Consider the following 15,380-nt stretch of genomic DNA (forward strand, 5'->3'; position numbering starts at 1 on the left):
ATAATGTTTTTCATCGGTCATTGTTGCGCAGGTATGAGGTACCGGTTGTGCCTTCCGTTGAGCCTCCTGCTCCGGTGTTGGTTGAGGGCGAGTTGGAGTACGTTGTGGAAAAAATCTTGGACTCCCGTGTTTCCAGACGGAAACTCCAGTATCTGGTCAAATGGAAGGGATACGGTCAGGAGGATAATTCTTGGGTGACTGCCTCTGATGTTCATGCCTCCGATCTGGTCCGTGCCTTTCATAGGGCTCATCCTGATCGCCCTGGTGGTTCTGGTGAGGGTTCGGTGCCCCCTCCTTGAGGGGGGGGTACTGTTGTGAAATTGGATTTTGGGCTCCCCCGGTGGCCACTGGTGGAATTGAACTTGTGTGCATCATCCCCTCTGTTCACCTGTTCCCATCAGGATGTGGGAGTCGCTATTTAACCTTGCTCCTCTGTCACTTCCATGCCGGTCAACATTGTAATCAGAAGCCTTTCTGTGCATGTTCCTGCTACCAGACAACTTCCAGCTAAGTTGGACTTTTGTCCTTGTTTGTTTTTTGCATTTTGTTCCAGTTCACAGCTGCAGTTTCGTTTCTGTGTCTGGAAAGCTCTTGTGATCTGAAATTGCCACTCTGATGTTATGAGTTAATACTAGAGTCTTAAAGTAATTTCAGGATGGTGTATTGATAGGGTTTTCAGCTGACCATGAAAGTACCCTTTCTGTCTTCCTGCTATCTAGTAAGCGGACCTCGATTTTGCTAAACCTATTTTCATACTACGTTTGTCATTTTCATCTTAAATCACCGCCAATATATGTGGGGGCCTCTGTCTGCCTTTCGGGGAAATTTCTCTAGAGGTGAGCCAGGACTATATTTTCCTCTGCCAGGATTAGTTAGTCCTCCGGCCGGCGCTGGGCGTCTAGGGATAAAACGCAGGCTACGCTACCCGGCTACTGTTAGTTGTGCGGCAGGTTTAGTTCATGGTCAGTTTAAGTTTCCATCCTTCCAAGAGCTAGTTCCTATGTATGCTGGGCTATGTTCTCTTGCCATTGAGAACCATAACAGGTCGCGTGATATATTATGGGATTGCATTTACCTAATAGACTGAGTGCTACTCCACTCCAATACCAAGCTCCAACAAGATCCTTGAGATTCTGAAATAACGCAATACAGTGATCTCTGGCCTTACATTGGGTTTCTTTCAGGTCATATACCCATTAAAGTACTCACAAGTACATAGTGGAAATCCTAATTATAACAATGTATCTGATGAAGGTCCGGTTGTGGACCGAAATGTTGTTTTGATTTTCTGGACTGCATTAAAAATCTTCATACCTGACAAAAGTTGAGTGCAAAGTTATATGTTTATATTGTTCACGGGTTGGGTTCCAAGTTGTGCACCCTTTGCAGCTGTGCAACGATATATTCTTAGAACACAGTGCTATATCATATGATGATTGCAATATACACTGCTCAAAAAATAAAGGGAACACTTAAACAACAAAATATAACTCTAAGTAAATCAAACTTCTGTGAAATCAAACTGTCCACGTAGGAAGCAACACTGTTTGACAATCAATTTCACATGCTGTTGTGCAAATGGAAGGCAGGCCACAAATGTGTATGTGTCTGCACAAATGGTTAGAAACCGACTCCATGAGGATGGTCTGAGTGCCCGATGTCCACAGATGGGGTTGTGCTCACAGCCCAACACCGTGCAGGACACTTGGCAGTTGCCACAAAACACAAGAATGGGCAAATTCACCATTGGCGCCATGTGCTCTTCACAGATGAATGCAGGTTCACACTGAGCACATGTGACAGACAAGACAGAGACTGCAGACGCTGTGGAGAGTGATCTGCTGCCTGCAACATCCTTCAGCATGACCGGTTTGGCAGTGGGTCAGTAATGGTGTTGGGTGGCATTTTTGGAGGGCCACACAGCCCTCCTTGTGCTCACCAGAGGTAGCCTGACTGCCATTAGGTAACGAGATGAGATCCTCAGATCCCTTGTGATACTATATGCTGGTGTGGTTGGCCCTGGGTTCCTCCTAATGCAGGAAAATGCCAGACCTCATGTGGCTGGAGTGTGTCATCAATTACTGCAAGATGAAGGCAATTAAGCTATGGACTGGCTCGCTCTTTCCTCAGACCTGAATCCAATTGAACACATCTGGGACATCATGTCTTGCACCATCCACCAATGTCACGTTGCACCACAGACTGTCCAGGAGTTGGTGGATGCTTTAGTCCAGGTCTGGGAGGACATCCCTCAGGAGACCACCCACCATCTCATCAGGAGCATGCCCAGGCATTGTAGGGAGGTCATACAGGCACGTGGAGGCCATACACACTACTGAGCATCATTTCCTTGTCTTGAGGCATTTCCACTGAAGTTGGATCAGCCTGTAACTTCATTTTCCACTTTGATTTTGAGCATCATTCCAACTCACGACCTCCGTGGGATATAAATTGTGATTTATGTTGATAATTTTTAGGTATTATTGTTCTCATCACATTCCACTATGTAATGAATAAAGATTTACAACTGGAATATTTCATTCAGTGATATCTAGGATGTCTGATTTTAGCGTTCCCTTTATTTTTTTGAGCAGTGTATTAAGACTATAAAAACATTGATGGGAGTGCTTCTTTAAGATCATTAGCCCCATCAGTGATGATGATGTCTGCAAAGCCCTATAGAAATTTAAACTTTTCTGTGAGAATTCTGAAAACATATACTGCAAATAGTGAAAATGTAGCTGAGAGAGTAATCATAAGTAGGGTTGAGCGACTTTGACTTTTTTAGGGTCGAGTCATGTTTCGCGAAACCCGACTTTTTGAAAAGTCGAGTCGGGCGAAATCGGCCGATTACTGCGAAAAGTCGAGGATCGGCCGGAACACGAAACCCTATGCACGTCAATGGGGATTTTTTTTTTCTCTCTCGCTCTCTCTCTCTCTCTCTCTCTCCCCTCCGTCCCAGCACAGTAAATTTCGTTTTACACATTCCAAATCCGTACTGCGCACAAGCGATAAAATGATGATAGGCGTGCATGCCCCTAACCCCTATGTCATCACTCTGCCCACACTCCTTCATTGGATGAAAAAATGGCGCTAAACGCGTCATATGAAACGCGACTTTGGCGCCAAGATCGCGTACCGCATGGCCGACCCCACACAGGGATCGGGTCGGGTTTCATGAGACGCCGACTTTGCCAAAAGTCGGCGACTTATGAAAATGAACGATCCGTTTCGCTCAACCCTAATCATAAGTAGAGATGAGCGAAAAAAGCTACCATATTTTTGCTGAAAAATTAATTAATATGCTTCAAAATGTTTAATATAATTAAGAACCCTGATAAAATTATAATGTTCTATTGTGTAATGTCTAAAACTTTGCACAACTCATATTTGATGAAAATATTGTATAATTGCCTCAAACAGGAGAGTTTTAATAGAAATAGTTCACTCTAGAGAAGCACGTGTCACTGCATATATGTATAGGAATAATGCCATAAAGGAAAGGAAGACTGTGCAAGTAAAAGATAATTACTAATTAAATAATCATGAAAGTGTGGCATTAACACTAATTAAATTGAGCCATCACACTTATGATGAACAATGTTAAATTGCTGCTTTTGTGTGCGGCTACAAAATGGAAAGATGGTTTGGCAAAGCTTTTGCATATCAAACCTTCTTTCCTCTAAAATCGCTTTTCATTAGGAATTATTTTTTTCTAATTTGAATGCTAGCTCATCTTTAAAGCATATTTTAAAATATGATTTTTTTTTGAACATTAAGAAGATTTTTTTGCATTACACCTTGAGGAATAAAATGTACAAGATTTATCTCCCAACTAGCAGTGATTTTTAACAGATGCACTTGGTTATGTGTGAAAGTAAAATATTTACTATATTAGAAAAGGAACTTGGAGGAAAAAGAAAAACAAGAAAATTATTGTACATTGGTATTCTTCAAGGACAAGCCTTAAAGGGAATTTTCATACTCCGTATTAAGTGGTTCTGATGTACCAGATGGGGATCCCACAGATAGGATTTTCATTTGTAGACAGAGTAGAAAATGTAGCAAAAGAGCACCTCTTTGTTTGAAGGACCTGCTCAGTCCTGCATTTCACAGATAACCTATTGGTTTGTATGAGCATTGTCCAATGCTTAACTTCTTTGACGGTAAAGCAGAAAATGCATAATTACTGTCCTGTTTTCTTCCAGAATACAACTGATCTCTTTAATAGTTCAATGCAGATGAGCTAAAGGCTGATATCAAAGCAACCTGGGCTTCCATAACACCTCAGCAGTGCCACAGGCTGATTCCCTCCATGCCATGCCACATTGATGCAGTAATGGATGCAAAAGGAGCCCCAACCAAGTATTTAGTGCATTTACTGAACATACATTTCAGTAGGCCAACATTTCAGATTTTAAAATCATTTTTCAAGCTGGTGTTATAAAGTATTCTAATTTACTGAGATAATGACTTTTGGATTTTCATTGGCTCTAAGCCATAATCATTAACGTTAACAGAAATAAACACTTGAAATAGATCACTCTGTTGGTAATGACTCTATATAATATATGAGTTTCATTTTTTTGTATTGAAGAACTGAAATAAATTAACTTTTTTATGGTATTCTAATTTTGTGAAAAGTACCTGTATATTAACCGATTTACAACGGGGCCAATTTCCATTTTTGCGTTTTGCTCCCATTCTTCCCAAAGCAATAATGTTTTTATTTTTTCTGTCGACATAAACATATGAGGGCTTGTTTTTTGCAGGACGAGTTGTACTTTTGAATGACACCATTCATTTTGCCGCATAGTGTATAGGAAAATGTGAAAAAAAATTCCAAATGTTTAGAAATTCTGATATTATTTTTTGAGAATTGTTTTTACAATGTACATTTTATGATTACAATTACCTTTCCACATGATTTTGCTCTTCAGTATGATTATGGGATACCAAACATGTCCATTTTTTTATTATTTTAGTGGAGAAAGAAAAATACAAAGTTTGCAAAACAAAAATTTGGCGGGTTGTGTTGCCATATACTGGGACCCGTAATCTTTTTATTTTTTTGTCGATTGAGTCATTTAATGGCTTGTTTTGTTAGAGGTCAAGTTCCCACGTCTGCACAGGGGGAATCTCGAGCCATATCCGCTGCGGTCTCCCATTCTTCTCCAGCTGCAGTGGAGCCTGCTCAGCAGAGACGTCTGGCTCAGCCTGATACTGTGTGGATGGTTTCTGCTGCCTTCCCAGGCTCAGCCATTGTAGCCAGTACTGGTCAGCAGGGAGCAGATGTCTCTGGGGCTAAGTCCTGCTTTTTCCCTTCTGAGCATGCCCAAGGTAAGGCCTCTCATTGGAGGTTAGGGGTCATGCTCAGGTACTGCTGCAGCTCTCATTGGTCCTCTAGGAAGGTCCTGAAGTTGCTCAGGTATTGTAGCAGCTTCCATTGGTCCTCTAGGAAGGTCATGAAGCTGCTGCAGCTATAAAAGGTTTGCATGGCCGCACGGCCATGCACTAGTATCACTTCATGTTATGAGCTTGCTATTTGTGGTCGCACCTGTATGTGGATAGGGTTTGGCTGAAATAAGCCCCTAGAATACCGGCACCTCCGGTGAGGAGTTTGCATGAATGTATTCAGGGCTGGCTAATAGCCACTAGAATTCCAGTTCCACCGGAGAGGAGTGTTTGTGTGCTTCTCTGTGTGCGTGACCACTGACTGCCATCAGCTCAGCAGTTAGCTGTGTTCCTCTGTGACGCTAACAGGGCACAGCATGTTCTTTGCAATGTGACTCAGTGAAGTAACTGAGTTCACTTATACCGCCATATAGTGCCGCCATCTTCTAGCAGCAGGTTCTCTCCTGCATGGTGAACCCCGGGCTGCGAACGCACCAATTATAACATCTATATTAACTCGGTGCGTTCCGCCAGCCCTTCATGTTTTTCGCGGTACAAGATGATGTTTTCATAGAAACCATTTTCAGATAAATGTGTTGTTTTGATTGAATTTTTCAACTTTTTTTGTGGAATTGCAGTGACCAAAAAACATAATCTTGGTGTTCTTGATTTTTTTCATTTACGGTGTTTACCAATTGAGTTACTTATTTTTATATTTTGATAGATCAGAATTTTCTGAATGCAGTTTTGCCAAATATGTTTATTTTTTATGTTGTTATTTTTAATGGGGGAAATGATCGGTCAATTGAACTTTTATGTTTTGTTATTTTTTTTTCACATTTATTAAAGCATGTTTTTTTTAATTTTCACTGTTCTTGTTAGTCCCCTTAGGGGATTTGAAGCTCTGATCATCTGATTGCTTGCCCTATGTACAGCGATACCAAAGCATTGTAGCATATAGTGAAATTCATGGTCTCATTTGAAACAAGGTCACAGGTAGGGTTTCAAAGAAGCTCTATAATGACAAGCACAGGGGTCTTCGGCAGACCCCCTGCTGGCATAGCAACCCATCATGTCATTCTATCATAATGCACCGATTGTCTCATAGAATGATGCAACCCCATACCGGTGCATATTAAGTGCTGTTATCAGAGTTTGACAGTGGCATTTAACAGGTTATTAATTGCGGGCTCTGCTCTACCCACTATTGTTAGCCCCATCACCTGTTGGATGATTCACCCACTTCCGAATTGTGGCATACATGTAAAGCAGATGTCATGAAGGCGTTAAAAATATTATTTCAATGTAGGACAAGGAATAGGTAGAGATGAGTAAAAAGATTTGCTCTACCGTGCTCCATAATCAACTATGCTACTACCTGAAAGCTCCACCTTTGCACTAACCCCTATGACAACACATGATGTCTAGTCGCTAGGGCTCAAGTGATATCATGACAGGTTCCACACTACATTTGAATACCAGCCTAAGAAGTTTTTTCTGCTTTTTTCTGACAGTGCCAATCTGAACGCCATTGTAGTACAAATCTTTTTGCCCACCTCTAGATATAATACATCATTCTTTTTTATTAAAACCAACCACAAATTATCTGGGAATTAAGTGTATCATTATATAACTCATAGCTTAATAATAAAAATCAAGTGATTTTACAATACTTTATGTAATTATAGTATTACTATATAGTATATGTTAGGCACCGGGTTTCTCCTGCTCCATGGGATAGATCCCAAGCCTTGTCTAGTGCAGTGGTCTCCCATTCAGGCTTGACTGCTGGGATGACTGCTTAGCATGGTCCCCGTGCCTTGCCCAGGCTCGTGCTGTATGTGTAGTTACTGCTGACTCTCCAGCTAAGCCTATGATGACTACTGGTTTACATGTGCAGCGCTGTGTTCTGGAGCCTAAGCTCAGATATCACCCTACTGAGCATGTCCATGATGTGGCCCCTTCTCATTGGTGCTCGGACGTCAGCTGGTCTGGTGATGTGGCAGCTTCAGATTGGTCCACAGGTAAGGTCCTGTCTGTCTGGACTTGAGCTTAAGATATAAAAGGCTCTCAATGGGGCACATCTGTGTGCTAGTATCATTTGTGTTGGAGTGTGTGAGTGGATATGCTACCACTCTGACGGCACGTGTGGGTGTTGTGATCTTGCTCAGCTTGAGCCAGTTAGGGTTTTTGCTTGCCGCTTGGCTTCCAGTATCTGTCATCCTGTCATGTGTGCAGTTAGCACAGCAGAGTTACAGAGCAAATCCAACCACAGAGCCTTTTTGCTCCCCTGTGAGTTCTACAGGGTTTTGTTTAGTTAATTAGCGTCAACATAGTATTTTACTTTAACTCTGCATCTGCTTCGGCCATGTGTGCGATTGGCACGGTTCGTTTACGGAGCGAGTTCAACCCTTAGTTTCTTTGCTCTGTGAAGTTAACAGAGCTGTGGGCTGTGCGTTCTGTTCACACTGCATGGAGTTAATGCAGTCGTGTCAGGTGTATGCTTGCCGTGTGTTCCGCCATTACTCTATAGCAGCAGTTTTATGTCTCTGCATGGTGGACCCTGGGTTGTGATAGCACTTTATTATTATATTTTATTTAGTGCCATCCGCTAACCCTAACTGTATGTCAGTACTATATATTACTACAGTTAGTATACAATTGATTAACAGTTGTTTTACATGTAAATTTACCCAATGCATTTTATAACTTCCTGTATTTTAATTTTTGTTTGCACAATTATGCAGCAAAAGTTTAGAAGGAGGTTACCATTTCTCAGAAATACACAATTTTTTAAATTCATCTCATAGATTTTTTAGTTGCCTTTAGTAGCCCTCTAGAGCTTAGAGAGATAGGAAAATACCAACTCTAAATGCCACACATCTTATTCCAATTTCCTAAATAAAAGCCGGTTCTTTGCTAAATTATTAAATGCAGAATCATAAATAAATAATAAAACAACAGACATTTCAAATGCTATTGCACAACCACATTAAAATTAACAAAATGTTTGGACTATTATCTTTAGTATATAATTTAACGGTGATGTATCACAATACAAAAGGTGGATCGATCATTTTAACCCCTTTCTGACTTCGGACGGGATAGTACGTCCGAGGTCAGAAGCCCCACTTTGATGCGGGCTCCGGCGGTGAGCCCGCATCAAAGCCAGGGCATGTCAGCTGTTTTGAACAACTGACATGTGCCCATAATAGGCGCGGGCAGAATCGCGATCTGCCCGCACCTATTAACTAGTTAAATGCCGCTGTCAAACGCAGACAGTGGCATTTAACTACCGCATCCAGCCGGGCGGCCGGAAATGATGGCATCGCCGACCCCGTCACATGATCGGAGGTTGGCGATGCTGCAGAATAGTAACCATAGAGGTCCTTGAGACCTCTATGGTTACTGATCCCATGCAGCTGTGAGCGCCACCCTGTGGTCGGCGCTCACAGCACACCTGATTTTCTGCTACACAGCAGCGAACAGCAGATCGCTGCTATGTAGCAGAGGTGATCGCGCTGTGCCTGCTTCTAGCCTCCCATGGAGGCTATTGAAACATGGCAAAAGTTGAAAAAAAAGTACAAAAAAATGTGAAAAAAATAAAAAAATATAAAAGTTTAAATCACCCCCCTTTTGCCCCATTCAAAATAAATCAATAAAAAAATAATCAAATCTACACATATTTGGTATCGCCACGTTCAGAATCGCCCGATCGATCAATAAAAAAAAGCATTAACCTGATCGCTAAACAGCATAGCGAGAAAAAAAATCAAAATGCCAGAATTACTTTTTTTTGGTCGCTGCAACATTGCATTAAAATGCAATAACGGGTGATCAAAAGAACATATCTGCACCAAATTGGAATCATTAAAATTTTCAGCTCGGCACCCAAAAAATAAGCCCTCAACCAACCCCAGATCATGAAAAATGGAGACGCTACGAGTATCGGAAAATGGTGCAATTTTTTTTTTTCTAGCAAAGTTTGGAATTTTTTTTCACCACTTAGGTAAAAAATAACCTAGTCATGTTAGGCATCTATGAACTCGTACTGACCTGGAGAATCATAATGGCAGGTCACTTTTAGCATTTAGTGAACCTAGCAAAAAAGCCAAACAAAAAACAAGTGTGGGACTGCACTTTTTTTGCAATTTCACCGCACTTGGAATTTTTTTTCCCGTTTTCTAGTACACGACATGCTAAAACCAATGATATCATTCAAAAGTACAACTCGTCCCGCAAAAAATAAGCCCTCACATGGCCAAATTGATGGAAAAATAAAAAAGTTATGGCTCTGGGAAGGAGGGAAGTGAAAAACGAACACGGAAAAACGGAAAATCCCAAGGTCATGAAGGAGTTAAAATTGTACTGGGCAACACTGTTTAATAGCACTTACTGTTCTGAAGCTGTTTTTCTCTAGATTGCAAGTTGGAAAGAACTTGATTATAGTGGTTGAGAAAGGCTGCTACATCTGCATCCAGAAACATTGGCCCTTGTTCCTTTTCTTTCAGTTGTTTTCCCTGAATTTGCAAGGATTCAATTGTAGGCTTAAGAGCTGACAGACGGCTGACTTCATCCTGTTTCCCAAATGACAAAAGAAAAAATCACAACCGCCTTCATAGCAATATAATAAAGAAGCAATGAGAACATGTCACAATGAACATGCAGTCTGTTCTGCCAGCAGAATCTTATAGAGCATTAGAGACTAAACATAGTGATATATTGGTTTGTGGGAAAAGATTGAGTACAAGGCCTCCTTCACACATCTGTGTTTAAACATATACGTGAAAAAATGGAACTGGTGCCATCAGTGTGTCATCCGTGTGTCACACCTGTGTCCATGTTTATCATCAGTGTTTTTCCAGTATAGTTAAAGAAAGAATGACATCTCAAAGCTTCTTCTATACTTTGCAATGTTAAACACATGCAGCACATGGATGGCACATGGATGCTGTTTGTGTCCTGTGTTTTTCACGGACCAATAGACATTTTATTGGCCTTTGTCTTCTGTTCTGCCAAAAAAAAATGTCACTGTATGTTTTCCATGGACACACGATAGGTTTGAGTGCATGTGGCATATGTGGAAAAAAACAGATGCCACATGTACTGTAAACAAGGACATTAAAGAAGGCCTAACTTGTAGTTATTGAAATTCATGTTCAGCCTGTCAACCAATGATTAGGAATTAGACTTTTAATATCAGATTGAGTTGGGATTCTAGTTAAAAAAATGGCAGCATTTAACAGGTTTTACTCCAGGATTGCCAAGTATTTAGCTCCATCCATCTTCCCATCAAATCTGACCAGCATTCCTATCCCTACTGAAGAAAAGCACCCACACAGCATAATGCCGTCACCACAATGTTTGATGATGGGTATGGTGTTTTCATGGTGATGTATAATGTTTGGTTTCCACCACACATTGTATTTTGCATTTAGCCTGAAAAGTTCTATTTTGGTCTCATCTGACCAGAGCTCCTTCTTCCACATGCTAGCTGCGTACACTACAAAGCATGGTGAATAAAATTATCCATTTTAATCACTTATAATAAGACAGATCATTTTTCACACAAAAATGGCTCAAATTGGCAGTGTTACTTTTAGAGATAATATAGTATTATCCTGCTATGATGACTGCTGTGCCATATATTACATAACACCCTGTGCTTCCTCTCCATCATACATTTTGTGCAACATTACACAAAACTTTTCCCATTCTTTTTAACATCAATTATTAAACTTACAGTACAGACCAACAGTTTGGACACACCTAATCATTTAAAGATTTTTCTGTATTTTCATGACTATTAAAATTGTACATTCACACTGAAGGCATCAAAACAATGAATTTGCACATGTGGAATTATATATGCTTAACAAAAAAGTGTGAAACAACTGAAATTATGTCTTATATTCTAGGTTCTTCAAAATAGCCACCTTTTGCTTTGATGACTGCTTTGCACACTCTTGGCATTCTCTTGATGAGCTTCAAGAGGTAGTCACTGGGAATGGTCGTCCAACAATCTTAAAAGAGTTCCCAGAGATCCTTAGCACTTGTTGGCTCTTTTGCCTTCACTCTGCGGTCCAGCTCACCCCAAACCATCTCAATTGGGTTCAGGTCTGGTGACTGTGGAGGCCAGGTCATCTGGCGTAGCACTCCATCACTCTACTTCTTGGTCAAATAGCCCTTTCACAGCCTGGAGGTGTGTTTGGGGTTATTCATGTAGAAAAGCCATGGAGACACCACCACGTGTTTCTCAACGCAAGCAATGAATAGCCAGGTCTTTCACCAGGAAGGAACAACCACGGGAAGGGCAGTATCCAATAAAGGAAAACCACCTATGCCAAAACATGGTATCCATCCACAGACAGCTGTTTCGGGGTATTTGCCCCTCATCAGTGTGGAGTAGGAAACAGGCTATTAGGAGCAGTGCCTGGTGAAAAGACTATAAACATAAGGGTGAATGACCTCGGGGAGATCAAAACATCCAACACCGCGGAGACACCATCACGTGTTTCTCAACGCAGTGATCCAGAACACTGCCCCCATCCCTAATGGGAAATATGCAAATGCATGTAGAAAAGCCACGGAGACACCATCACGTGTTTCTCAATGCAAGCAATGAATAGCCAGGTCTTTCAACAGGAAGGAACAACCACGGGAAGGGCAGCATCCAATAAAGGAAAACCACCTATGCCAAAACATGGTATCCATCCACAGACAGTTGTTTCGGTGAAAGACCTGGCTATTCATTGCTTGCGTTGAGAAACACGTGATGGTTTCTCCGCAGCTTTTCTACATGCATTTGCATATTTCCCATTAGGGATGGGGGCAGTGTTCTGGATCACTGCATTGAGAAACACGTGATGGTGTCTCCGCGGTGTTGGATGTTTTGATCTCCCCGAGGTCATTCACCCTTATGTTTATAGTCTTTTCAACAGGCACTGTGCCTAATAGCCAGTTTCCTACTCCACACTGATGAGGGGCAAATACCCCAAAACAGCTGTCTGTGGATGGATACCATGTTTTGGCATAGGTGGTTTTCCTTTATTGGATGCTGCCCTTCCCGTGGTTGTTCCTTCCCGGTGAAAGACCTGGCTATTCATTGCTTGCATTGAGAAACACGTGATGGTGTCTTCGCGGCTTTTCTACATGCATTTGCATCTTTCCCTTTAGGGATGGGGGCAGTGTTCTGGATCACTGCATTGAGAAACACGTGATGGTGTCTCTGCGGTGTTGGATGTTTTGATCTTCCCGAGGTCATTTACCCTTATGTTTATTGTTTGGGGTTATTGTCCTGTTGAAAAATAAATAATGATCCAACTAAACGCAAACCGGATGGAATAGCATGCCGCTGCATGATGCTGTGGTAGCCATGCTGGTTCAGTATGCCTTCAATTTTGAATAAATCCCCAACAGTGTCACCAGCAAAGCACCCCCACACCATCACACCTCCTCCTCCATGCTTCACGGAGGGAACCAGGCATGTAGAGTCCATCCGTTCACCTTTTCTGTGTCGCACAAAGACACAGTGGTTGGAACCAAAGATCTCAAATTTGGACTCATCAGACCAAATCACAGATTTCCACTGGTCTAATGTCCATTCCTTGTGTTCTTTAGCTCAAAAAAGTATCTTCTGCGTGTTGCCTGTCCTTAGCAGTGGCTTCCTAGCAGCTATTTTTCCATGAAGGCCTGATGTACAAAGTCTCCTCTTAACAGTTGTTGTAGAGACGTGTCTGCTGCTAGAACTCTGTGTGGCATTGACCTGGTCTCTAATCTGAGCTGGTGTTAATCTGAAATTTCTGAGGCTGGTGACTCGGATAAACTTATCCTCAGAAGCAGAGGTGACTCTTGTTCTTCCTTTCCTGGGGCGGTCCTCATGTGAGCCAGTTTTTGTGTAGCGCTTGATGGTTTTTGCCACTGCACTTGGGGACACTTTCAAAGTTTTCCCAATTTTTCAGACTGACTGACCTTTATTTCTTAAAGTAATGATGGCCACTCATTTTTCTTTACTTAGCTGCTTTTTTCTTGCCATAATACAAATTCTAACAGTCTATTCAGTAGGACTATCAGCTGTGCATCCAACAGACTTCTGCACAACACAACTGATGATCCCAACCCCATTTATAAGGCAAGAAATCCCACTTATAAAACCTGACAGGGCACACCTGTGAAGTGAAACCCATTCCCCGTGACTACCTCTTGAAGCTCATCAAGAGAATGCCAAGAGTGTGCAAAGCAGTCATCAAAGCAAAAGGTGGCTACTTTGAAGAACCTAGAATATAAGACATAATTTCAGTTGTTTCACACTTTTTTGTTAAGTATATAATTCCACATGTGTTAATTCATAGTTTTGATGCCTTCAGTGTGAATGTACAATTTTATAGGCATGAAAATACAGAAAAATCTTTAAATGAGAAGGTGTGTCCAAACTTTTGGTCTGTACTGTATGTAAAAAAAGGATGTAACAAAAATTCTAGATAGGTAGGTGTAGAAAACAAAATTTGGCAGCAGATACAAGCTACACTATATCATTTATCAATCACACTGAGTCTGTCACTGCTGCTTGTACCTCTCCTATGTCTCTCTCCCCTTATCAATTGAATCTTTTCATTATTCACAGGCTACTACACTTATTTTTTTCTGTTCTGTAGGTATACAACACATTGCTATCTGGAGTATTTGTCCAATGTTCTAGGACTTTCTCTTCCAATATTGCGGAAATGTGCGCTCTGATATCCTCTCAATATTTTTAATCACCTTAAATAATAATTTAATACTCCTTCCCTGATGGACTTTTCTATAAAATATGATATTATGGCTGCTATACATTATGGGCAAGCTGGTGTGGTTATTATTATTATTATTATTATTATTTATATAGCAACATTAATTCCATGGTGCTGTACATGAGAAAGGGGTTGCATACAGAGTAGTGTTGAGCATTCCGATACCGCAAGTATCGGGTATCGGCCGATACTTGCGGGTATCGGAATTCCGATACCGAGATCCGATACTTTTGTGGTATCGGGTATCGGTATCGAAACAACATTAATGTGTAAAATTAAGAATTAAAATAAAAAATATTGCTATACTCACCTCTCCGACGCAGCCTGGACCTTACCGAGGGAACCGGCAGCGTTCTTTGCTTAAAATGCGCGCTTTTACTTCCTTCCGTGACGTCACGGCTTGTGATTGGTCGCGTGCCGCCCATGTGGCTGCGGCGCGACCAATCACAGCAAGCCGTGATGTAATTTTCAGGTCCTCAATGCCTAATTCTAGGCATTCAGGAATTTAAAATTACGTTCCGGCTTGTGATTGGTTGCGTCGCGGTCACATGGGCGACGCGACCAATCACAAGCCGTGACGTCACGGGAGGCAGGAGAAGCGCACATTTTTAAAATTACGTCACGGCTTGTGATTGGTTGCGTGCCGCCCATGTGACCGCGACGCAACCAATCACAGCAAGCCGTGACGTAATTTCAGGTCCTCAATGCAGAAATAGGCATCAGGACCTGAAATTACGTCACGGCTTGCTGTGATTGGTCGCGTCGCGGTCACATGGGCGGCACGCAACCAATCACAAGCCGTGACGTAATTTTAAAAATGCGCGCGTCTCCTGCCTCCCGTGACATCACGGCTTGTGATTGGTCGCGTCGCCCATGTGACCGCGACGCGACCAATCACAAGCCGGAACGTAATTTTAAATTCCTGAATGCCTAGAATTAGGCATTGAGGACCTGAAAATTACGTCACGGCTTGCTGTGATTGGTCGCGTCGCGGCCACATGGGCGGCACGCGACCAATCACAAGCCGTGACGTCATGGAAGGAAGTAAAAGCGCGCATTTTAAGCAAAGAATGCTGCCGGTTCCCTCGGTAAGGTCCAGGCTGCGTCGGAGAGGTGAGTATAGCAATATTTTTTATTTTAATTTTTTATTTTACACATTAATATGGTTCCCAGGGCCTGAAGGAGAGTTTCCTCTCC

At 41.9% G+C, this 15,380-nt stretch overlaps 1 protein-coding gene across 3 annotated transcripts in view; it reads right to left on the reverse strand.

Moving 5' to 3' along the window:
• The window catches only part of DMD (dystrophin), a 3,762,639-nt gene that overhangs the window by 2,275,072 nt on the left and 1,472,187 nt on the right, over window positions 1-15,380 (reverse strand). For all 3 annotated transcript variants that reach the window (XM_077296691.1, XM_077296689.1, XM_077296690.1), the window contains exon 21: window positions 9,791-9,971. In XM_077296691.1, the coding sequence (XP_077152806.1) occupies window positions 9,791-9,971 (181 nt within the window). The remainder of the gene's footprint in view (window positions 1-9,790; window positions 9,972-15,380) is intronic.

The sequence above is a fragment of the Ranitomeya variabilis genome, chromosome 3 (genome assembly GCF_051348905.1).
Source record: "Ranitomeya variabilis isolate aRanVar5 chromosome 3, aRanVar5.hap1, whole genome shotgun sequence".
NCBI lineage: Eukaryota > Metazoa > Chordata > Amphibia > Anura > Dendrobatidae > Ranitomeya > Ranitomeya variabilis.